This window comes from Lipophrys pholis (assembly GCF_963383615.2).
Source record: "Lipophrys pholis genome assembly, chromosome: 1".
Lineage (NCBI taxonomy): Eukaryota > Metazoa > Chordata > Actinopteri > Blenniiformes > Blenniidae > Lipophrys > Lipophrys pholis.
Genome location: NC_137635.1, coordinates 2665457 through 2689084, shown reverse-complemented (window position 1 = coordinate 2689084; position 23628 = coordinate 2665457). Strand labels below are relative to the sequence as shown.

Below are 23628 nucleotides of genomic sequence, written 5' to 3'. Positions count from 1 at the left end.
TGTCTGTAGAATTCTGAGGGGGAAAAAGAGAACCGCCTTGACGCGACCACATCGGTTCATGTGTCGACGTGAGTCGGGTGGAAGATGCTCTGATATGTGATACTGCTGTGAAACGACCAACTGCCTCCCAATCAGCTCAGTGTTCATTAAGATATTCTGACTGATAGATAGACACTAATGATATACAGTAAACACATGGTGAGTATATAGAGTACACAGCAGGGGTGTCAAACATGAGGTCTGTGGCCCAAAGCCGGCCGGCACGAGGCAATTTCAAAGAAAACATTGATTTATTTATTTTTAACAAATGTCTTGAGAGTAACAGATGCAACACAACCCTGAAAAACCGAGATTATTGAAGATTAACTCACATGAGTCCTAAAGCCCTGCGGTCAGGGTGAATGTGTGAAAACATATAAAAGTCTTTTGGACATTTCACTGTATTTATTAGAATTTTTTTTTTTACCAGAAAGTATCATTAAAATTGGCTTTATGTTAAAATTGTAGTCATTTATCATCGCATATAAAGACATTTGCATCATGTTTACACTGCTGCACCATTCAGCCACATACAGCGCGATCGCATGAACCTGTTTTTATACTATTTTTATACTCAATTCTTTTATCTTTTTTTCCTATTCACATGCAAGAGGTCTGATTACAGCAAACAAGGCTTCAATGTTTTATGGCAATGACAATAAAGTTTTCTGATCCTGATTCAGTTTACTCTGCGCCACAACAAAGAAGTTGACATTTTGAATTTAAAGGCTATTATGGCACTATTTTACCAGTCCGGCCAGTTCAGGATGAAATGAACTTAAGTGTGTTTGGCCGCCCTGGTATACGGTGTGTACATGCCTACTATCGTTAATAAAACAATACGTTGAAATGCACGCTTCATGTACTGAATGTGGTCTTTTATTGAGTCACGTTAAACAGCAGATGCTCTCCATTATGTGCGATGCTGTTTCCTAACAATCTCCACAAGTCGCTTTTCAAAATGAACCAAAGTCTGATCATGTTGGATGATTTATTTTTTTTATTTTTTCTATTTTGGGCTTCAATCAATCAGCGCTTCAGAGCTCAGGTTTTAATGAGCCTGCGGCAGCGCGCGGCCTCACACAGGTGACTCCTCTCGTGCGTTCATTGGTCCCGCAGAATCACAAGTCAGCACCTGGCCGCTGATTGGCCGCGCGCGGTCAGACCGCGAGCCGCGTGGCCCGGATGATTTTATTTTTAGGGGGGGGGGGTTTGACCTGCAGTAACCGCGAGCATGTCGCGAGAGAGTGGGGTGATGGTGGTGTGTGTAGCGCAACTTCACCTCCCATCACACTGACTCACGCTGTGGCGGCCCTCCGCGCGCTGACTCAGCTGCCACGTGCTGGATGGATCCCGGATATCAGAGACGTGTTCATGATGCAGATCAGCTCTGTGTGAAAGAACAGGTTGTGTTTACAGGGACTCAGAGCCGCATTTTGATTGCAAATGATATAACTTGTCTTTTATTTAGTGTTTCTTCATTTCTTCCATTAGAACGTCAACAAATCCACCTTTAACATTAATAATCAATGCTTCACGTGCGTATGAGTGATGAGCATCTGTTTCTATCCCTCAATTTTTATATTTTAACAGTTTTTATTTGTACATTTATTGTTTTTATGATGCACAGATGGGTGAGCACTTTTTAATCTCTTTGTACTGGTGACAGTGACAGTAAAATTGCTATTCTATTCTATACATGCCAGGGGTCACAGACACACACTCACAATCACAATCGTCAACAATTCACCTCAAATAACAAAAATCCAAACATACATAAAGTTAGAACATTCAAACTCCTCACAGAAACTCTTATCTGGAGTATGAACCACTTTTTAGTTTAGTCCTCATAACATAAACTACTACATGTTTTACTGTTGCCCTGCTTCTTACTTACTTTTTCTCCTTGTAATAAAAGTACATATAACTTATATTCCTTTTATGGGTAACGTTAATGTTCACTTGGACATGGTGGCTATATTGTAGTGCAATAATTAAAAATATTTTTTGATAAAAACCCAAATCATTTAAGACTGAATAAATTGCTGCATAGTGACTTTAAGAGTTTAACCTAATTTTAACCCAAGAGGTGGATCAAAACCTCTTTAAACTTCAACATATCTCTCAAACTCCCCTCGGTGTGATGTAATACGAAGTAGACTGTGTTCAGCAGGCTGGTCAGACATTCCTCTCCCCCCTGTGTAAACCCTGCAGGAGCTAATAACAGCTGTATTAAATGGAAGAGATATATTTGACGTGTGCACTCATGGCAGCAGCAGCAGCACCACACGAGCTCTTTACCACTTAAGGCAAAGAACTGGCCAGGGAGCAGAAAGTCCCACAAGTCCAGCTATATTTTTCAGAAGTCTGCAGACCTATCCCAGAAAGACTTGTTGTAGAATAAAATAGTTGTTGTGGACTGAATCCTGCCTTTTTCTTTGAGCCACGTCCTCCTTGAACTCCTACTCGGTTTAGTCATCATTGATTGACACGGGGCTAAAAGCGGCGCAGCAGATTGTTCCATTTCAACCTGCGGCTCCTTTAACGTTCGTGATATTCTTCTCCCATCTGTAAACGTGGAAAACCAATTAAAAAACAATCAGCTCAACAACCAGCAATCGTGGAATTTCGATCATGTGAATAAGCAACATTAAAGATCCTGGAGTCTGGAGCACAACGCTGCACTAAGAGGCTAATATAACCACTCCTGTTGGTTCACGACACAGAAAAAAAGGGAAGCCCGGAATAAAAGAAGATCAACGACTGTTCATGGAAGTACGAGTGTATTGAAAATATTGTGAATTTTTATTTCAGAATAGAGTACACATGAGATCTGACATGTTCGGACTGAAAACCCTCCCGATGCTCCTCGTCTTCGGGAAAATGCAGATTTTGGCGCCGTGGACCGCAGCGGGAGTCGTTTGGATTTGCCTTGTGATATTTTTCGGGTTTGGTTCTCTAACGTTCCTGTAACGGCGCCTTTTCCGCTTGAGAACATTTCGTACGGACTATCCATCGGGGCAGGTTAAATCTCACGACTGAACATTTGCGCCGGCTGCTAGGTTTGCGTCCTATCCTCTATTTACATCTTACAGCACCTCGTTGTTTTCATGCTACCATTCGACTAAATTAAACATGTGGTTTCAGAATTAAAAGAAACAAAAAACAACAACAACAATTGTCCACCTGGTGCTTCAGCCTGTAAACATGGAAACTTACAAGTCGTATTTGTTTGGTGTTGCTTAAAAACCGTTTTCGTCTCAACCGACAGGATGTGAAGGAATGGACGCAAGTCATAAGGCATTAGGTTGTATCCTGACTCTTGGGGAGAAATAAACAGGCGCTTCAATTTCCGACATTTCACTGAGAGTTGTACGAGACCGCCCGTCCGATCTGGGAAAAGGGGGATTTATCCGATTCAGGTTAGAGGCGGGGTTTTCAAAGTGTGGGAGGAGGAGCCTCGGCACACACACACACACACACACACACACACACACACACACACAACGCGGAACCAAAAATACAACAGGGCACATTTCTTATCGTGCGAGTTAGAATTTGAGATGATAAATCTTTATATATAGTCTGCAAAAGTCATATCTGTTACATTTTGGGGGGGAGGGGGGGGGGGGGGGGGGGGGGTTGCACAAAAGCTTGTTTTAGGATTTGCATTCATCAACATTTACATTTATTCAATTCTGAAAAAAAAAAAAAAAAAACTGTTTCAGTAGCTTTTCCTTCCTCTTATTCTCTTAACTTAAATTATGATGACAAGGCATTTTTCTTGACCTCAAAGCTCTCCGACGGCGTCCGGGGCGGGACCCGCCCCACACTTTGAAAACCGCAGTCTGTTGTCTTTAGTCAATAAGGAAATCAAAATAAATAAATACACAAATCATATAAGCATTCCACACACCAGAACTGAAGATAAACATGAGCATTGACACACCCAATTATTATTTTTTTCTTTCTTGCCCCCCCCCTCAATGACAATCACAAAGGGAAACCAGACCCGTTTCTGAAAAAAACGGTTCTGATGATCCAAAAAGCGATGCAGCTCCACGGCACGATACAAAATATAGACGGCAGTCCTGCCATGACAGTCACTGACCGACATTAACGCCTCACCACGACACCTACCACGGTATTATCGTCATGCACGGGGGGGGGGGGGGGGGGGGGGGGCACGTTGTTGTTGTTTTTTTTTTTTTTTGCCGCGCCGCAACACCGAACCTGTGAGATCTCTGCTGCAGAAGCTTCGGGAGAGAAAAGAAGCCACAATGTTAAAAAAAAAAAAAAAAAAAAACCTCCACAATCATGAAATGTAAAGAAGCGATATCGACTCAGTGTGCTCTAGTGGACCATTGAGGTGGCTGTAAAATATGTCGACAACTGGCACATTTTTGGCACGATGATATATTTATAAAAACACAACAACTCAAGGAAAAATGTTGTATTTTGTTTCTGTAAAACGGCATTTTTTTTTTGAATTTTTTATTTTTATTTTTTTAACATTTACTGTTAACATCAAACGGCAGTTTTTAGTCTAATATTTGAAATGTGTCCCTTATGTTTTGTCATGAGAAAGAAATTCCATTGGTTGTTATACAGGCTGAACAAAAAGCAACATGCAAATCAAAAGTTTGCTTCGTCTTTCCAATATATTTGGTGTCGTTTTCCACAGAAAACTGCTTGTTACACACTGAAACACACCGTGTGACTCAGCAGTTTTTTGGAGGTTTACTTTTGGGTGTACTTGTTGTCAGTACGTTATGTGCTATATTTCATTAAAGCGAGCAAGCTTTTTTTCTTTTCTTTTTTTTTTTTTTTTTTTTAACGAAACGCAAAAGCAAAACTAAAAACAATAATCAAAGTCATCCATCCATCCTTCTTTCTTTTTTTCCCTTCAAATCCCAATCGTGTCAAGAGTTAATTATGGATGAGAACTGTTAAAAACTTGCTGTAAACTGCAATAAAGGCAACAGTCTCCAATCAGCGTTGTACCTTTTCATTGTCACTCCGTAATAGTTCGGTGCTTCACTTCTTGTCGTTTCTGATTAATAATTGAGTTACACTTGCATAAAAATGATCGGCTACATGGTCTATCTTGCATGAACGAAAATCTTTTTTAAAAATGCACACTAAAGTGGCAGAAACCGCAGAGGATGAAGTTTTGACTTTTAAAATGCATCTACTTCAAATCTGGCACGTCTGCTCTGCGAGCTCTCGGCCTGACTCGACAACACTAATCAAGGCAAATAGCTGAGCAAAACATGTATGTTATTCTTTTTTTTTTTTTTTTTTTTTTTTATCCCTCTTGAACAATTTGTATAGCTACAGCTACAAAAAACCCACAAAAAACAAGCAAAATGTGGCCCTCGTGAAGCCGACTCTGTCCCCAAGAGGATGAGAAATGTACAAAAGGAACCGTGAAGCTTCGTTTGTACCGGATCGTTTCGCCTTGAATCCCGACCGCGGTCCGGCCGGTCTTAGCCACTGCGGTAGCTCTTGTCTCCGGTGCGCTGTATCCGAGCCAGCACCAGCTCGTGGGACACTCTCTTGCGGTCCTTGGCGAGGCCCAGGAAGCACATGAGGTCGATGAAACAAGTGGTAAAGTTCAACTTGCAGCCGAACTCGCTGGTTGCATAGTCATAGGGGAACGTGTGGTGGTAGTTGTGGAATCCTTCACCTGGAAAACACAGGAAATAAAACTGCATTGGGGATGTTTTGATTTGTGCTGCGGATGACGTCCGCGAGGATGCCCGGGAGGCCGCGGCAACTCCGCCCTCCGTACGTCTCTCCCGGATTACCCTGGAGTGTCGTCAGCTACGCCTTGTTGCTGCTCGCTTCCTGTACGGTTCACCTGGGACTTTTCCTTCTACCCGTGATCCCGGTTGCGTCCCAAGTCGCTTCTAATTGTTCCGTCTGTTCATCCTTGTATGTTCTCCCTGCCTCTCTTGGCTTGTGCGCGTTTTGGATTTAGGTTTTAGTTTCACTCTTTTTTTCCCCCAGAAGTTTCCTGTTTTTAGATTTATTTATTTTTCCGTAATAAGAAGAGATTCTGCCTTACTTTAATGCAGGGCTCGGCAAACTTTATGACCAAAAGTGCCATTTTTGTGACTTTCCACCAATGAAATCCAACTGGAGCCACAAACCATGTTTAACCTCTAAAATGAGGCCGATAAAGTTTTAATATAAAGTTATGATGCATACACAGAAACTGTATCTTATGTTGCATGTATTAAGTTTCAATTACAACTCAGGATGGTAAATATTGACTTTTCTGCTCTTTTTATAGCTGATTTTAACTGTTTCATGCTTCTTTTCCAGCACTTTTTGATTAATTTTGAGATCTTCGCTGTTTTAACTACTGTTGGATCTTTTCTAAGCAGTATTGCTTTTTTTTGTTGGAAAAATTCTTGTGGTTAGTTTTCCCATTTTAGTTATAAGCCCTTTCTTCAAAGCCATTTTTAGCCAAGACATAAGAGATCCTTTTGATGACATACCTTTTGAAAGTGTGGTTTTTGTTTATTTGTCTTTCTCATGGTTTCTCATGTTTGCGGTTACGTGTATACATTCTTGTTCAGTTGTCCTTCCTTTGCGCTTCATAGCCCGTCTGTACACTGTGCTATAGTTACCTTAACTTTATACCTCATCCGTTTCTTTGTTTTTGTAAATTGTTGAACGGCCAAGCTTAGTTTGTGTTAGTTTGTACTATGTTCGAGTAGTCTTTTTTACTTAAAGCTACTGGTATATTGTTTTAAGATCCTATCGAACATGCATCTGTATGTTTCAACACTCAATACTGTGTGTGAATAGAAAAAAAAATTGATTAAATTGTTTATTTATGTATGATTTTGTGAACGCTTCAGGGAGCCACTGCAGAGGGTTAAAGAGCCACAAGGTTGCAGAGCTCTGGATTAGGGTGACCATAATTTGATTTCCTAAAAAAAACTAAAAGCGGACGCTGGGCCCGGCCTCACGACGTTCAGTTTAGCAATGCTTTTCACAAATGCCTGGATTATTTGTCCTTCTGACAAACTCTCTTCAGATCAGCCTGTAGAATCCGGGTCTGCAGCTCTCCTGTAATTAAAGCCATCCTTAAAGTGATTAGCGATGATAATTGCTTTATTGTTCACTTTATAAATGGGGCTTGATAAACTTGTTTTAATTCTACAAATGTCTAGTAATGATCATTGAAACTAGCAGAATTTAGATCCTGTAAGCATAGAATTATTTTTTGTTTTTGGGGTTTAAGCTGAAAATCTTTGTAATCTCAGGTTTATACAAAACTGTAGAAGATGATCGTCAATGGGTTTACATCAGAGAAGGACACAGTCCTGCATGTTGCAGATGTCTCTCTGGTCCAGAACACCTGAATGTGATTACGAGCCAGTCATCTGATGAAGCAGAGACACGTCAAACTATAAAGGACCAGGACGGCCACATCTTGATCTGCATGATCAGAGGAACATGGTGTAATCAAGGAGATCAGGCAGAATACCAAAGGAAAACAAAAATATCCTGTTTTGGATCGATATAAAAAAGTGGAATCTGGTGGAGGAGTGTTTTCACTTCTGCCTTTCCTGCAGCAGTCTGCTGTGACCTACTTGGACACGAGGGGTGATTTATCATTTGCTTTACGGTTATTGATGTGTTGTTGTTGTTTTTTTAGCCAATAGAAGGTTCCCATATTGTCATGAATAATTTATACTTGTCTCTAATATATCAATAAATTCACCAACAGGGTGACTCCTAACACCCTGACTTTATTCATTATTTCAATGTTTTCGTTTTCACCATTAACCACAGGGGTAAAAGTCAAGATTCACATGTTCACCACAGATTATGTTTTAAGTTTAATTTGTGGTAACAACAGACGCCCCAAACAATCTCAGCTTTGGTTTTACAATTATTTCATGAAGACTCCTCCTGTCAGTCTGATGCAAAAATCTGGATGCCGAGTTGATCATTTAGTGAGTGAACTCTGTCAAGATGATCTGTTATCTGAGATTTTTGGCTCATTACACATTAGAGAGAAACATGGCAGAGCAGAGACAAAAAAATAAATATAAATATTAAACAAATTAATTGTTTTAAATCATAGTAAGTCATAATTGTGAAATATTAATGTATTTCTTTTAGCCTACAAACAGTCTGGATATCAAAAACTGTCTTTGACTGAGGCTCAAGCACGGATGTTGCTAATATAATCTTTTATCTTTATATATTTTATGGACTTTCTACACATAACTACAACTAGAAATACTCAGAAAAGCCTCAACAAGTAATGTCTTTCTTTCCCATACTATCCTTGCCCAGTTTATTTAGGCACGTCATATTCAGTTTGTACTGTAACTTCCTGAAGATTTTTGAAAACCTTCAGATAGCAAATGGGTTCCAGTAGCACTTTATCACAGAGGAAAATTCACCATGTTATATTAGGTAATTGGAAATGCTTGCAACATGTACAAATCTTGTTAAACAAAATGTGTTTTTCCATACCTATGGCGCTGAAGGTGACAAATCTGTTCTCCCTGGGGTTGATGTTTTTATCGTAGGGCCTGTTTCCCCACATGTGAGCGGCGCTGTTCACCAGCCAGGTGGCGTTCAGCACCAAGGTGTATCTCAGCAGAGCCGGGAGGAAGTACGCCACCCACAGAGACTCCCCCCACAGGTACCAAGGCACGAACATCGGGATGAAGAAGCACATGAGGAGCACAGACAGCTTGTAATACCTGTCGAACACAGAGAGTGGGCGGGAGGCGGCAAGAGTGAAGCCGTGTACATTAAATGCATAACGCTCAGCTTGACAGATGGGAACTTGTTCTCTCCTCCCTGTTCATTCACATTTTTTTTCCATTCAGGCCTTTCTTGAGTTAATCTGAACATTCCCGAATGACATGCGAGTACCTTGTTAAACCAGAATGACTAATACTTATACACCCTGAGCCGAGGACACAGTTTTACAGCCGTGGTGAATTAACTGGGTTATTTCTATTTATAGAAAATACAATTTTGCACTCAATAATTAGTTTACATAAAGTGTGAAATGAATGACTGACTAATGCTACTTACTTCCTCTGAAACATCACAACTTTGTCAGACAGAAGGTCCGTGAGCTCCAGCTTGCGGCCCTTCTCAATGACATCAGGGTGTTTGCGCACCAGCAGCCAGCCAATGTGAGCAAAGAAGAAGCCCCGGACGGCGTTGTGGGGGTCGGCGTCCGTCTCGGAGTATTTGTGGTGAACTCTGTGGTCTCGAGCCCACTCAAAAATGTCATTCTGCGGTTTGAAGTCAAGACAAGAGAGTAAGTACGCTGCTGAGTCAACACAGTCCCCCTTGAATGATGACAGCTGCTATCCTTGTGTGTGGGACGTATCAATTTTCTGTACCTGGAACGCCATGGAGTTCGCGACACCGAGAAAGATCTTCAGCGGTAACTTGGCCTTGTAGGATCTGTGACTCCACAGGCGATGAGCCCCTGCAGTGATTCCTAAAGCACTTATCAAAAAACAAATGGCAGCTGTGGAGGGAAGTGCATTAACAAATTAGTCCGACTAGGTCCTGCTTATTTGTGAATGTTATGAGCACTTTATATCATTAATGCTACACATTGCAATGCAAATGCATCACACCAGTGCTGCCATGGTCAGAGCTGGAAACGAGTTGCATCAACAAGTGATTAATTGCGAGATTGTCATCTGCGATCGTACATCATGACGTGTGTGTGCAACTGCGGGGAGATCATTACTCTTAAATGGTAATAGAAAGGTTTTCTAGGTTTATAAAATATTAATGTACTCCATTTGTTTGTAACACTGTGGCTATATAATATTGTTTCTTTCCCTGAGATGGAAAATAATTCACTCATTCGTTTCTCCCTTCACTACTCGGATATATAGAGTACATCCGATTATTTTATCTAAAGCTCACAACAATCAGAATCCACCTCCAGCTACTTGTTTCACAAGGCGTGAAGCACTCATGAGCACAGCAAAGCATGTTACAGGGAGCTGTGGCATTCCGGCGTGAAGTAATTGTCATATCCAGTAATGACGTGCACGGATGAAACCATTTGATGATTGCATTTATGAAAACACCGGTGACTGCGGGGGTCTGTGGCTGGAGCTTACAAGGATTACTATTTTAACCAGAAAGCACCTTGATGTTTATGCAATCCTTTCATTAGTCATTTACTCTCCGACCCTCTATTCAAAATCTACTCAGCACACACTCAAACTATACCGTGTGGATGTTTAAGATGCATGCTGTGAAATTAAATCTGTTGGTGATGGATGTCTGATCTCTAATCCCCTGCATATGCAGGAGACTGGGAGGATCATGCACAGATCCATGCAGCCCCCTCTTCTGTGGTGAGAAAGTGGGCCGGCTGCTGACATAACAGCTGGCAATTTCCAAACAAACAAAAAAAATATATATATACGATTCCCACAAAAGCACAACGTCACAATGAACACTTCGTGCACAAATGCTGTAACAGGTTGATTTATTTATTTTTTTTCTTCTTTTTACTTACACCAAACCAAGGTCAGAGGAGCGGCAGATGGGATGAGGAAGATGCCGTACACGGATCCTATATGCAACAGAGTCATCAATATGACATTTTTCCACACGATGTCCCGCCGGGGCTTGGGGCCCTCCTTCTCTTTGTATGTGTTATCAAACACGTCTTCTCTGGGGGCCTCTGGATGAACATCCCCGTTGCTGCCGGACGACTTGTGCTGCTTCTTCTCCAACGCCTCCGCCTCCGTCATGGTGGTGGTGGTTTGTTCTGGTGATGCTCCCGAGCTGAAAATGATGAAGGGAATCGGTCACCTCGGCGTTTTTCTGTGATGAGCTGGCGTCACGCAGGCTGAAAAGCTCCGGATATGTTAATTATTTTGAGGGGTGGGTGGGTGGGGGGGGGGGGGTTGAGCTAGCTGTAGCCCGGGGAGCTAGCGATGATGCTGTGGACTTCCAGCTCGACAGGAACCGCGTTGCGTAACGCTGAAAATACACCTGTAGGAAGACTGAGAGATGGATGAGCGGACTCACCGGGGACGAGCGGAGACCGGATTCAAGGTGGTGAACTAAGACGGAGTTGCGCCGCTTCACTCGCAACCCTTTTTCTTTTTTTTTAAACAAAACAAAAAAACCAAAACAAACCCACAGTAGTCCCAAACAGCGAGGGAGACAGTCGGCTCTGCAGCGGGCGCATCAATGGGAGCTGGAGCTCGAGGTGCGACGGACCAATCAGCGCTCGGCGTCCGCCTCGGCTGGGCAAGCTCGGCTTCTGATTGGCCGTCTGTTTATCTGCTGTTCACCTTTTATTCATTCTCCTGGCATCCAGATGTATATTTGCCTCCCCCGGAGAGCCGCCGCCGCCGCTGTCTAGACCTGTATTGAATTAGCTGCACTCGTATCGCGCGTGCATTAAAATTAATCTCGAGCGGAGTTCAGAAAAAAACAAAACGTAATGAAGGGGGCGTTCGCGATGAAACTGGAACACAACAAATTGGCCAGTGTACAGTACACCGAGCCCAGCGGCGGAGGACCCCGCCCCCTCCTCCACACCGAGGGAAAGGATGCCTGCTCTGTCACGTAATCCTCACCATCCCCGAGGAAAATCCTCCCCTTTGTTTTATATAAGAAGTAATATATATAATCAAGTCATGTTACGGCCACGACAGATATCTTTGTTTCAAGCTGAAGGTAATATTTTACTGTAACACGTGGTCTCCTGCCCTCACCGACACGGCTGATGTAACACCGAGGTCAAAGTGATTGTGTGTCTCACAACTTAGGGCGTCCAAATTCATCCAAAATGAGCATTTTACTTTTAACAGATGTGATCCTATGTTTAACAAATATATGAACGCAACACTTTCGTTTCTGCTCCCATTTATTTTTATGAGCTGAACTCAAAGATCTTAGACTTTTTTTTCTATGATAACAATACAAATGCATTTTATTTACGGGCACCTTTCACAACATTAGTAGGCAATTGAAGAAAAAAAAAACCTTGACATGTACAAGACAGAAGGTGGAACAGTAATTATCCTACAAATCCCAGAAGCAAATAATTTTTCAGTCCATCCATTCCTTTTAAAGTGTAGTTAAGTAGCGCCACATGTGGATTTGGCAGGCGGCTTGCTTCACCAAGCCTCACAAAAGTGTAATGTAAGAACTATGTACACAAAAGGCCTATTTCTCTCAAATATTGTCCACAAGTTTAGTGAGCACTTTTCCTTTGCTGAGATAATCTGTCCACCTCACAGGTGCTGCATAGCAAGATGCAGAATAGACAAGAAAAGTGTTACTGGCCACAATAAAAGAAAGGACACTCTCAAATGTGCAGGTTTACTATATTGGGGGTCTGTGCAGGTCAGAAAAGCACATCTCCTTCACATAGAGTTGATCAGGTTGTTGATTGTTGCCCGTGGAATGTTGGTCCACTCCTCTTCAAGTTGCTTGATATTAGCAGTAACTGGAACACACTGTCATATATGCGTCGAACCACAGCATCCCAAACATGCTCAATGGGTGGCATATCTGGTGAGTATGCCGTCCATGCAACAAACGAGGACGTTTTCAGCTTCCAGGAATTGTGTACAGATCCTGGCAACATGGAGCCGTGTACTATCGTGCTGCAAGATGAAGTGATGGTCGTGGATGAATGGCACAACAGTGGACCTCGGGATCTCGTCACAGTGTCTCTGTGCATTCATAATTCCATCAATAATATGCTCCCGTGGTATTATGCTGTGTGATATAACTGCACATTAACAGTGTCCGGTTATTGTGGCCAGTCTAAGGCACACTTATGCAATATTCATGCTGTTTAATCAGCATTTTGATATGCCACACCTGTGAGGTGGATGGACAACCTCAGCAAGGAGAGGCGCTCACTAACACAGATTTAGCCAAATTTGGGAACAATATTTGAGAGAAAGGGAACTTTTGCGCACACAGAAAATGTCAAGTATTGGGTATATGTTTCTGGTATAGAAGATGGGTAGATATATATTGCTTATCATTCAGATTTTTCATTGAATTTTAACCGAGGTACCAGTATTATTGGAGTTGGCAATATAAGTAAGCACTGAACTCAATCAGAGTTAAACACACACTCTATGTCTGTGTAACAGATCAATCAATGGAACTGATTTCAGATACAGACCAAAAGTCAAAACCCATATAAAACTACACCAATAAACTTTATTGACATAACATGAAAAGCGATTTGTGTTTCACATGTGTCATCAGTTTTTAACTGATTTTGCTCTGTATCAAAGGGAGAGCAGTTCTTTTTTTTTTTTGTACACACACTGTATTACAGCCCCACAGATATATTATTTACATTAAAATATCTGTACAAACACACTAATCAGTGTAAGCACAAAGAAACACTGATATGCCACAAACATACCTGCTCAAGTTATTGGACACACATTTCATCTCACACACACACACACGCACGCACACACGCACACACACACACACATACACACACACACACACACACACACATTCACCGTGAATGTTTCTCCTTAACATATCAATAAGATAATACAATTACCACTTTTTAAAATATCCTCAAGCATACACAAATCAGTGTGTACATCAATCCAAATGTACACAAATCTGATAATGCAAATGAAAATCTATAGATGTCCAAATGTAATACAGGTACATTACTCTAATTTTAAACTCACAAATATCATAAAAAAACAGCCTATTTGGTGTGCGCAGATATTCCTCTAATTTGTTTGCTTACTTCCTTTGTAATAATGTAAAAATCAAACCACCGGTATGCAAGCAAAAGTCACTAGGTCTGCGAGACATAAACTCCTTCAGAAACTAATGAATAAAAGTACATTTATGCATCTTTCTCCAATGCATAGAACAAAGAGTGTTCATATATAATCTCAGTGACTGTATCATGTATGTGATAGGAATGAACTTGTGCTTCTGAATAGATATTAGCGCCACAATCGATCGGTAAAAGTCATTTCTAATATCCAGATCAAAACCGATAGAGATAAGGTAGTGAGTGTAATGGCTAAACTGAGTAATCCGAGTGTTTTTAAACTCGTTTTAGTTCCAGGGACACATAGAGAGCGATTTGATCCTGAGTAGTCCAGACTAGTAAAAAGAAAAAAAAAACGCTCTTCAATAATCACAGGTCTAAACAATGGCCTTTGTTTTATTGCAATGGAATATGAAGACATTATGAGACAGTGTACATGTACAAAACTCATACAGGTTGAATTTTCTTAACAAAATAAGTATAATTTAAGTAGCATGAAATTCAGAATTCTTACCGATGAAAAATACAATAAAAAGTCTCCATTGTGAGCTCATATTTTCTTTCTGTTTGAGTTTTCTTACAACCAAGAAAACAACAAATCAAAGAAATAAACACTGTGGTAAATTATCTGACTTACCATATTATATTTACCACAGTGTTTATTTTCAGGCTACTCTTGTTTCTTGTTGTGTTATGTCAGCTACCCCTACTAAAATGTCACACTACCAAATTATTAGATTATAAACGTCAGCATACATATTTATTGAAAAAGTGATTTTTTTTTTTCAAATGTAAATTTTACACTTTGCAAGGCATCTCACGGCCGGCTTGGACCCTCGAGAGGTCTGGTTTTGGCCTGAAGCCTGTGTTTTTGACACTTCTGTGGTAGTAGTGTAACACTTGATGAAAGAGAAGCGCTCCACCAGTGAGATTCTGTGCATGCTCAAGGTGTTTTCACTGAATTTGTATCCATGGATATTATCTATGAAAAGGGAAATGTTGTTTTAAGGAACTGAAGTCAACAGTCCACGTAGTCAGCGTACTGGGTGTGTATTTTACAGTATATCTTCAAATAACATTAATACCATGTTGGTAGTCAGTGGTAGTGACAATTAAGAAAAAAAGCAAGGCAAAGGAAACATATCTAAACAGCAACATTCAAATAGAAGGTAATTCACAGTGCTTTACAATGAAGTAAATGAAATACATTAAAACAAGCCAAATAACCAATCAAGAATCCAAATCTTAAGTGATCAATATCATAAAAGAGAATAACAACAATAAAACAAATAAAATTAAAGCTGCAAGCAGCATTGAGCGTATCCTCGCACACCCACACACGTTGAAACATGGTGCATGATGAGGTTTGGTGCATGTCAGAGTGCAATGGAAATGTGGGCAAACTATTACATCTGAGTGTCAAAAATGTCACATTCCACAGCTCACAGTGGAATGGAGGAAGTGATGTGTAACTCTGCTCTACATGCTGCAATCTGGTAGACAACTGCCCCATCCACTTTGTATGAGACATTTTATCACAGTTTTTTGAGACTTTTTTGGGAAAAGGGTTAGCCGAATCATTAACAAAACTTGGAGCCCAAACCCATACGTTCGGCACGTCTTGGCATGCTTTTTGTGTCCGTGCTCCCATCAGTGTGGGATGAGTCATGTGGCAGAAAATGGCAGAAAAATTTAAATTAAATTGAAAGGCCGCCAATGACAGTCATCTTTGCACCTTGCCACTAAGGCAGGCACAAGAAAAAATGTCAGCTGTTAAAATAAAAAATTAAGTTATCATGATTAACTATTAAAGTAGGCAATTGTCCATTGTCAAAATTGATTGTATGATCCATGTACAGTGTTTCTCGGTGAGTCACCTACTTTGTCTCAACCTTAGGTGAGTCCAAATGTCAGGAAGGTTACTCAAACAATCATTGACTTTTATTTGATCGCATGTGAATAAAGACAGAGACTTAACTAGATTAGACAGTTTCAAATCATAAGACCCACTGATTCCACGGTAAACACGTCCATCGAGTTCCCACCTGTCACATGACCTACATTTGAAAACCAACGACTTGTCGCCATCTGTTGGAGTAAAGCTGCAGCACAGGAACTGCAGCCTCTGGTCAGGTTTAACATCTTTCTGCTGGTGCACAGGCATCAGCAGCAGAATAAAGAAAACGACCCCACAACCGATGAATTAATGTCACTGACCGTCTGACTCTGGTCTGCTATTACAGCATTCCTCTGACGTCATCAGCAGGCGCCTTTATTTACCCCTGCTGCAATGGAGGTAAACAGGGACGAAGCGGAGCGCTGCATTGACATTGCGACTGTGGCGCTGACGAACCATCAGCCGGAGAAGGCGCAGAGGTTCCTGGAGAAGGCGCAGAGACTTTTCCCTACAGAAAAAGCCAAGGGTGAGTAAAAATGCTCGGAGGGCGGAATGGTGGGAGCTTTGGGCCGGAGAGGACCGCAGCAGCATCACCTGCAGCATCACCTGCATCCCGGATGCGGCCTGTGGTAGCATCTCAGCTAACTGAACCGTTTCAGAGGCTCGTCTGGAAATACTGCGATTGATAGAGGAAATGTTTTAATCGTGTCATTCGCCGTTTGTATTATTAGAAAGCAAAGGCTTGAAATGCCGGTTTACTCCAGGCCAAGAGAGGGAGAGAAGCACAAAGTGTCCCATCCCACTTCATAATAACAAACAACAGACATGTGTGGTTTAAACAGCTGGAAATTAGACTATAGATGCTTTGGTTAAATAATAAGTATGACTGCCTGTCACCCAGCCCTAGAACTCCAAATGCAGAGTTCTGTATTGTATTGAATCAGTGGTGATGGTGTGATCCTCCTGTGCTTCAGCTAGAAAGGTGAGAAATGATTTCCAGATGGCAAGAAACTTTATTATCAAACCAGTCCTTTTGAAATCTGAGTTTTTTCCATCCCTATGGCTGACAATTCATTTTTGAAAAGATGGGACCAAGGGAGATTTCCATCCATCCATCCATCCATCCATCCATCCATCCATCCATCCATCCATCCATCCATCCATCCATCCATCCATCCATCCTCCCATCCACCCATCCATCCATCCATCTTCTAAACCGCTTCTTTGTGTTCAGGGTGGTGGGGCGTTGGAGCCAATCCCAGCTAACAAGGGCAAGATAAAACCTGGGCAGGTTGCCTGTCCATCATGGGGCAAACACATAGAGACAGACAACCACACTCACTCACGTCCAGGCACTGTGATCAATAGAATAAATCTAGAGAGCAATTTGGTAACAGCTATAGGCTATTCTGTAGCTTGAAACTCTTTCTTTCACAAATTCGCCTTTGCATATTTTTTCTAATAATTTGGCATTTAATGTGAAACTTATGATGACTATTTGTAGACATATAGATGCAAGTCCAGTTTTAATTGAGTTTTTCTGCTTTACTTTATACTTCATACTTTTGTAAAAAGTCCAGAAATTTAAACAAACAAGTTTCACCAACCAACACCAAAGTCTGTTGATCTGACTGTTGAATTTATAAATGATGCCACAAGGTTTACTCTGACAATGTTGTACTAAAGTCCTTATGGCATTATGATAATGTAATTACGTTATACTGCACAAAAAATAACGACATGTCTGGTTCTCGCTGACAGTATTTGCCGCCTACTGCAGGACTTTCATCTTTTCCATTTCAGCTTCCTCTAAGATCTGAATATTTTCACAGTATTTCCTTTTCTTATTTTTTATTTATTTTTTAATCTCTTGTAGTGTTGCTGGACTTCATAGCAAAAAATGGATTTACTCCCAGACAAAGTAAGCAGTCAGACTTCAGCGGGGACTCGGGGCCTCGGCAGCGGCAGCGCACGACTGAGGATAGCAGACCTGAAGAAAAGCCCTCAGGCGTCAACAAATCCTACACAGCTGATCAGCTCGAGGCTGTGAAGATGTATGAAAGCATGATAACATTGTGAAATAGTTTTGAGAAGCTGCTGACTGCGATTTTTTTCAGTCCTCACGTGATCTTTTATATCCCTTGTCATGTGGTCTCCACACAGGATAAAACAATGCAAAGACTTCTATGAAATTCTCGGGGTTCAGAAAGACGCCTCGGAGGACGATCTCAAAAGATCATACAGGAAACTTGCTTTGAAGTTCCACCCCGATAAGAATCATGCTCCAGGTGCAACAGAAGCATTTAAAGGTAACCTGATAAGAGGCCAAACGAGTGGTCAGACAAAGTGTCTGTAATATGATAACATTACATATAAACCCTGACTCGTCTTGGACATCAGCTTTATTTGCACTGCCAGTTAGAGCTATTAAACTTTGCTATGCCTTACTCCAATGTGAATGAATACATTTCTATCCTTTTTTTTTTCTGTGATAATTTGATATATCTTATGCTCCTCTCCAACAGCCATTGGCAATGCCTATGCTGTTTTGAGTAATGCTAAGAAAAGACGACAGTACGATCAGTGTGGAGAGGAGAAGAGGCATCCCTCAAGACACAGCCATGACACTGGAAACTTTGAGCCAGACATCTCACCTGAGGATCTCTTCAACATGTTCTTTGGAGGAGGTTACCCATCAAGTGAGTGTTACTCCTTTTGTGTTTTCACGCCATGCTCGTCAGATTCAGTATATTCTCCATCAAGCTGATCCTGACTGTTCTACATCAGGTACTCCTCATGTGTACACTAACGGACGGATGCATTACCAAAGGCGAGAGAGACGAGAGAGGCAGAGAGATGTGAGTTTGCTGAGAGCTTGAGATCAGTGGTTTTTAAAATGCGGGGCTTGACTCTGCAAAGAGAACTTTGGGAGGGGCCACAGCAATGTGAAACACCTTGGGGTCAGGGGAATGACCTCTCAGCATTTGTCTTAAGAGTAAGTCTTTTATTTTTAACAGATGTTTTTCTTTTTTTTTTGCAATCGTAACAACGACTAATGTAATTGTTTCTCTCTACATTAGTGGCGTCCAACTAAAAATTACTACTCTGGGTGAGACGGAACTCTGTGACCTGTGCTCATCCTCACACACTTCCAAAACCCATTGATCTGAAAATTTGTGTGTTTTTATTAAAAGAAATAGATTGAATTATGAACCAGCAGGGGGAGACATTAAGCCATGTTCAATTCTGCCACTCCAGGCACATTTAGCGACGATTCGATTTCCTTTGTGTTTAATGTCTACGTGTTGTTTTGCAGGGGGGCCTTGCTCTCTTTGTGCAGGTCATGCCCATCCTGGTCCTGGTTATTGTTTCAGCTCTCAGTCAGATCATGGTGAACAGTCCCTCCTACAGCCTCAGCTTCAGGCCGTGAGTGTAATGGTCTCATTATTTAACTGTGCTTCCACAAAATGAATAAATAATATCCTAATATTGTGCTTACATCCCCAGAATTCACTGTACATATTTAGGTAGTAACCAGCCAATAGATAGATCTGCTTTAACTGTATTATTACTATTTCTAGCTGATCATGTTTTTTTTTTTTTTATTTGGAGGTAACATCCTAATTCAGTCTGATCCTCCACATTCCTGTATTTGCTAGTACCATTTGTCTGGCGACTCTCCACGCCGACTGTCTTTGTGTTCCAGATACACTTACATGGTTTCTGAGTCTTTATCAGCCGTGAGTCATGTTCACAGAGACAGACAGTGCTACATCTGTCATCCCTGGCATTCTGTCGTATGATAACTCTCCAACACGTCGTCGTATCTTCTTGCAGGTCAGCAGGTTACTCGCACAAGAGGCTGACGGAGAACCTGAAGGTGCCATATTATGTGGGGGAGCAGTTCTTCAAGGAGTTCACTGGTGTGAATCTGAAAAATGTGGAGCGAACAGTGGAAGATGATTATATTTCCAACCTCCGCAACAATTGCTGGAAGGAGAAACAACAAAGTATGCTGCTTAGGGGGAAATAAACAACTATTCATATTTGATCATTTAACCATGTGTTTTAGTTGTAGGTTCTGCTTTTACCGCCTCTAAGGACGGCTTTTTAAACGTATTCAATCTTCCACTGTCACTAATGAATTTTTTATGAATTGTTTCTGTTTTTATTTGTAGAGGAAGGCATGCTGTACAGAGCTCGCTATTTCGGAGACACTGATCTATACCAAAGAGCGCAGAGGGCTCGCACACCAAGCTGTGCCAAACTGTCAGAGATCACAGCTTCACTACATGGTTGAGGATGCGTCTGATTGAAAGCAAGTTCACCAGAAACTTTTCTTGATTCTTGTGATTTTCAGATGTTTATGGTAATAACATGGGCTCTCTTTTGGGGTTTTTTTGTCTTCAGGTTCCTAGAATCATCACAAAAGATTACTGGATGTAAATAGATAAGCTTTAAAAAGAAATGAAAAAAAATCTGTCGGCTGATGAAAACTCAACAAGCAACACATCCAAGGCGGCACGATTCTCCACCACAATGGTTAAAAAAAGAGAGAGAGAGTGGGAAATGTTATTCTATCATTTGGAAATGGAAAAGCCAACTTCTGTATCACATCTTGTATGCCTGACGAGATGTGGGTTTGTACAACCTCCAAGCCTCAGTTTTGACTGAAAGCCATGACGCTGAAAAGGGCACTTTAGTGTGATTTTTGCAAGTATGAAACCAGAAACGTAGTCGAATCATATGTAAATTATACAGATGTTATTTATGTAGCGGTGCAACTGATATCACATTGATTGCTTCCTCTTTGATTTTATCAGGCAGATCAGTGGAGAACTGTTTTCAGTTTGATCCACTGGTGTGAGTTCATATGCACATTCCCGAAACTATGCAGGAATATTGTGAAACCTCTGATGAGTAGACACTCACGTCCACGGTTTGTCAGACACCCGAACACCTAAGATTTGTCGTCGTCTTCTGCTGTGTGTAAGATAACATTTGTCCCTGTCACGTTACCTGTTTCAACAGTATTAAGGAAACAATTACATGTAACTTACCTTAGTGTAACTTACCGTCACAATAGATGCCAAGAGAGTGAGACATGTGCCTACCCACAAAGTGGGACTTTAACAAGTTCTAGTTTTGGAGCATTATGTCTCTGATTCATCTTGTTTGTCTGAAAAAAAAAAAAAAAAAGCAATTCTTTTTTAATTTCCAAATCATAGTAGGTTATTTATTCCTTTGTATCTATTTATTTATTTATTTATTGAAACAATAGATGACCATGCTGAAGAAATGTTTCCAATCTTGCTTTTCCACCATGTTTTTACTCCCAGGTGAAAATAAATACGGATGCTCGAACTTGTTGAATGTGACTCATTGCTACGAGCCGTACGTGGGCAGACGGAGCAGCGGAGCGCAGTCAGCACATTTGGCACTCAAGAGTTTTCTGGCATTACTCAGCTCACTGAGACATGGAACTGGAAACATGGCTGCATGCACGTTTGCAGGGGGGACGTGCTGCATGTGCCTAGCAGGAAATGTGGCGTCATGTTCTTGAACCACAAAGACGTTTGGCAGATTTTACACTTCTGCTTTTTAATCTATGATGAGTATGTCTTTTTTCTACCTTCAAATGGTTCCTCATTTGTCTCTCTTGTTTCGACTTTTAAAAGTTTGTTATTGTGCATGATAGCTGGATTTCTATCTAAATTGCATCGCAGTTCAACATCATTCCTCCCAACAGACATTTTAGTGTTGTGGTAGTTTTGTGGTTGAACATTTGAAAGATGAGCTAAATGGCATGTTCGAAAACCTGTTTGATTCCTATCGGGAACCTGAATTTGTTTGTAGTGTAAACGATGGTTCATTTGAACACGCCACTTCTTAAAATGAGAAAACAGACACAGGATTGTTAGAAAATAATAATTTATTTGCGATCATGAAAGTACAAAAACAGTGCAATGTTATGGATATTTGAATATCAAATAAAGTGGAAAGCAGGACGAGTCTACACAAACAAGTTCAAGCTTTGTTGGAAATCTTCAGTCAAAGCTTGCGCAATTTCATTGTTCTCTGTGCGATGAATAGGGGACTCTATCATACACTGCACGAGGCAAGCACTGGCAGGCCTTTAACGCCTAACGCAGCCACAACGGCCCCCAACTGTTCTCTTTGTGTACAGTTCATCAACTCATGTCCACCTCAGTTAACAGTAATGTAAAATCAAAAAGAAAAGGAAAGCACACGATGGTTTGAATGACTATGAATCAATAATAATATAGCTGCCGTTGTATGGTTTCAATAGAAACTGAGGTACGCATTTTAATATTTGCAAAATGCCTATTTACCAGATATAGCATGATGGTTACACTTTGTAATTCAAAAGTCTAAACGTCAGAGAGCAAGTGTTAAAACAACGGCTGCTCTGAGTACCATAAACAGCTCCTTTACAGTCAGAACAATAAGCTGCATCATGACAAAGTCCATCCCTACACTTCAGAAGGCATCATATACATGAAGGTACAGTATTAAGACCCTTCTGTGAGCTTTTACTGTCACATTATAGACTTCGAAACCAAACAGGTCCTTGCTCTTATTTTCCTCAACATTCTTCAATGAGAAGCTCTTCAGAGCTGTACAGTTTCTTCTTAATGACGCGGAAGCCAGTGCTAAGTTTAATAGCTTGTCTCACTACAGGAGTGGAGTTTGACTTTGTGCTAAAGAGTCCTTGGATTTTGGGCCACAAGCCACCTGACTCCAGCCTCAACACCAGAGTCAGCTGAAAGGTGGGCACAAGGTAGGGGTCCACAGACAGCTGTCCCATACTCTCGCAGGTGGCCCCCTGCTCCACGCACAGGTCGATGAGAGCCCCTCTTAAACCACAGGGCTCACTCGCCGCCAGGTGAAGGAGCTCCTGCCCAATGTGCTCCAGGAGTTTCTCTGGGATGAGCAGTTTGGTACATCTTAAGGCGCAGTCGGAGTCTTTGGCTTCTCTTAAGCTTCGTGCAATAAGCTCCACCACTTCTTTCAGGATTGTCTCCTCCATCGGATCATAGAATAGGTCATCATTGGAGGGACAGAGATCTCCAAACACATCTGACCCTGTCGAAAACAAAACAGTACGTTAGAGCCTGAAACACGAATCCATAAGAAACTGTTCACAAAGGATTGCACATGTCTGCAACAAGGCTCACCTGATTCTGAGAGATCACTCCTGCTGCCATTGTTGGAAACAGACTCAATGCTGCTGCTGTTGGTGGATGAGCTGAAATCCGCCAGTCTTTGGACCAGTTTTCCCCAGGACAACCTTCTGGGACTGGCATCCACTGGAGAAGGAGGTGAGCTGCCCATTTCGGTGGATGCAAACAGATCAGGCATAGTTTCCTCTGCAGTAGTCAAAAGGAATCAGCTGCTTCTGTTGGCAGCTGCTTGGGAGGAAACAAAGGCGACAGATCAGCACTCAGACACTATCCTTAAATCTACAAATAATGGTTTAGTTTACTTGACAACTCCGTATGTAAAATATAACATGTCAAAAAAAATCCATAAACAGTACATGTTTGCAGCAAAAACTACATTTATGTGACTGCAACTAAAGAAGGCTGTTCACTCTTCAGATTAGCTGTAAAGTTAACAAAAACCGGCAAACTATAACAGCGTACTTACAGATTTTCCCAGAACGTCGCAGTGGAATCTTGTTGTGGTAGTTAAGGACGAGTAATTGTCCCCTTATTGTCTGCAAATGTCATCTGCTAATATATCTCCTCTTCGCGTCTCGTCTTCTCTGAGAGCAGCTGCCAAGCTCTGCAGTCTGTCCCCCGCAACAATGTATTTATATGGCGGCTCCGAGGCCGCGCCCCCCGATGCCCGGCCA

General features: G+C 41.4%; 3 protein-coding genes across 3 annotated transcripts; 1 reads left to right on the top strand and 2 right to left on the bottom strand.

The window, feature by feature from the left end:
* Positions 1–4549: 4549 nt before the first annotated feature.
* Positions 4550–11666, bottom strand: scd (stearoyl-CoA desaturase (delta-9-desaturase)). Its single transcript, XM_080477010.1, has 6 exons — positions 11098–11666; positions 10580–10851; positions 9435–9565; positions 9118–9323; positions 8545–8777; positions 4550–5728 (listed from the first exon to the last, which is right to left on the bottom strand). Exons 2-6 carry the CDS (start codon positions 10815–10817, stop codon positions 5529–5531), a joined length of 1008 nt encoding a protein of 335 aa, XP_080333136.1. The 5' UTR covers positions 10818–10851; positions 11098–11666; the 3' UTR covers positions 4550–5528.
* Positions 11667–15956: 4290 nt separating this feature from the next.
* dnajb12b (DnaJ heat shock protein family (Hsp40) member B12b) lies at positions 15957–21118 on the top strand. The gene is made up of 9 exons (XM_080472255.1): positions 15957–16275; positions 17626–17803; positions 17913–18058; positions 18275–18448; positions 18537–18607; positions 19066–19175; positions 19587–19759; positions 19928–20067; positions 20160–21118. Exons 1-8 carry the CDS (start codon positions 16143–16145, stop codon positions 20047–20049), a joined length of 1107 nt encoding a protein of 368 aa, XP_080328381.1. The 5' UTR covers positions 15957–16142; the 3' UTR covers positions 20050–20067; positions 20160–21118.
* Positions 21119–21663: 545 nt separating this feature from the next.
* Positions 21664–23562, bottom strand: ddit4 (DNA-damage-inducible transcript 4). Its single transcript, XM_080477132.1, has 3 exons — positions 23421–23562; positions 22949–23179; positions 21664–22856 (listed from the first exon to the last, which is right to left on the bottom strand). Exons 2-3 carry the CDS (start codon positions 23130–23132, stop codon positions 22357–22359), a joined length of 684 nt encoding a protein of 227 aa, XP_080333258.1. The 5' UTR covers positions 23133–23179; positions 23421–23562; the 3' UTR covers positions 21664–22356.
* Positions 23563–23628: the final 66 nt, after the last annotated feature.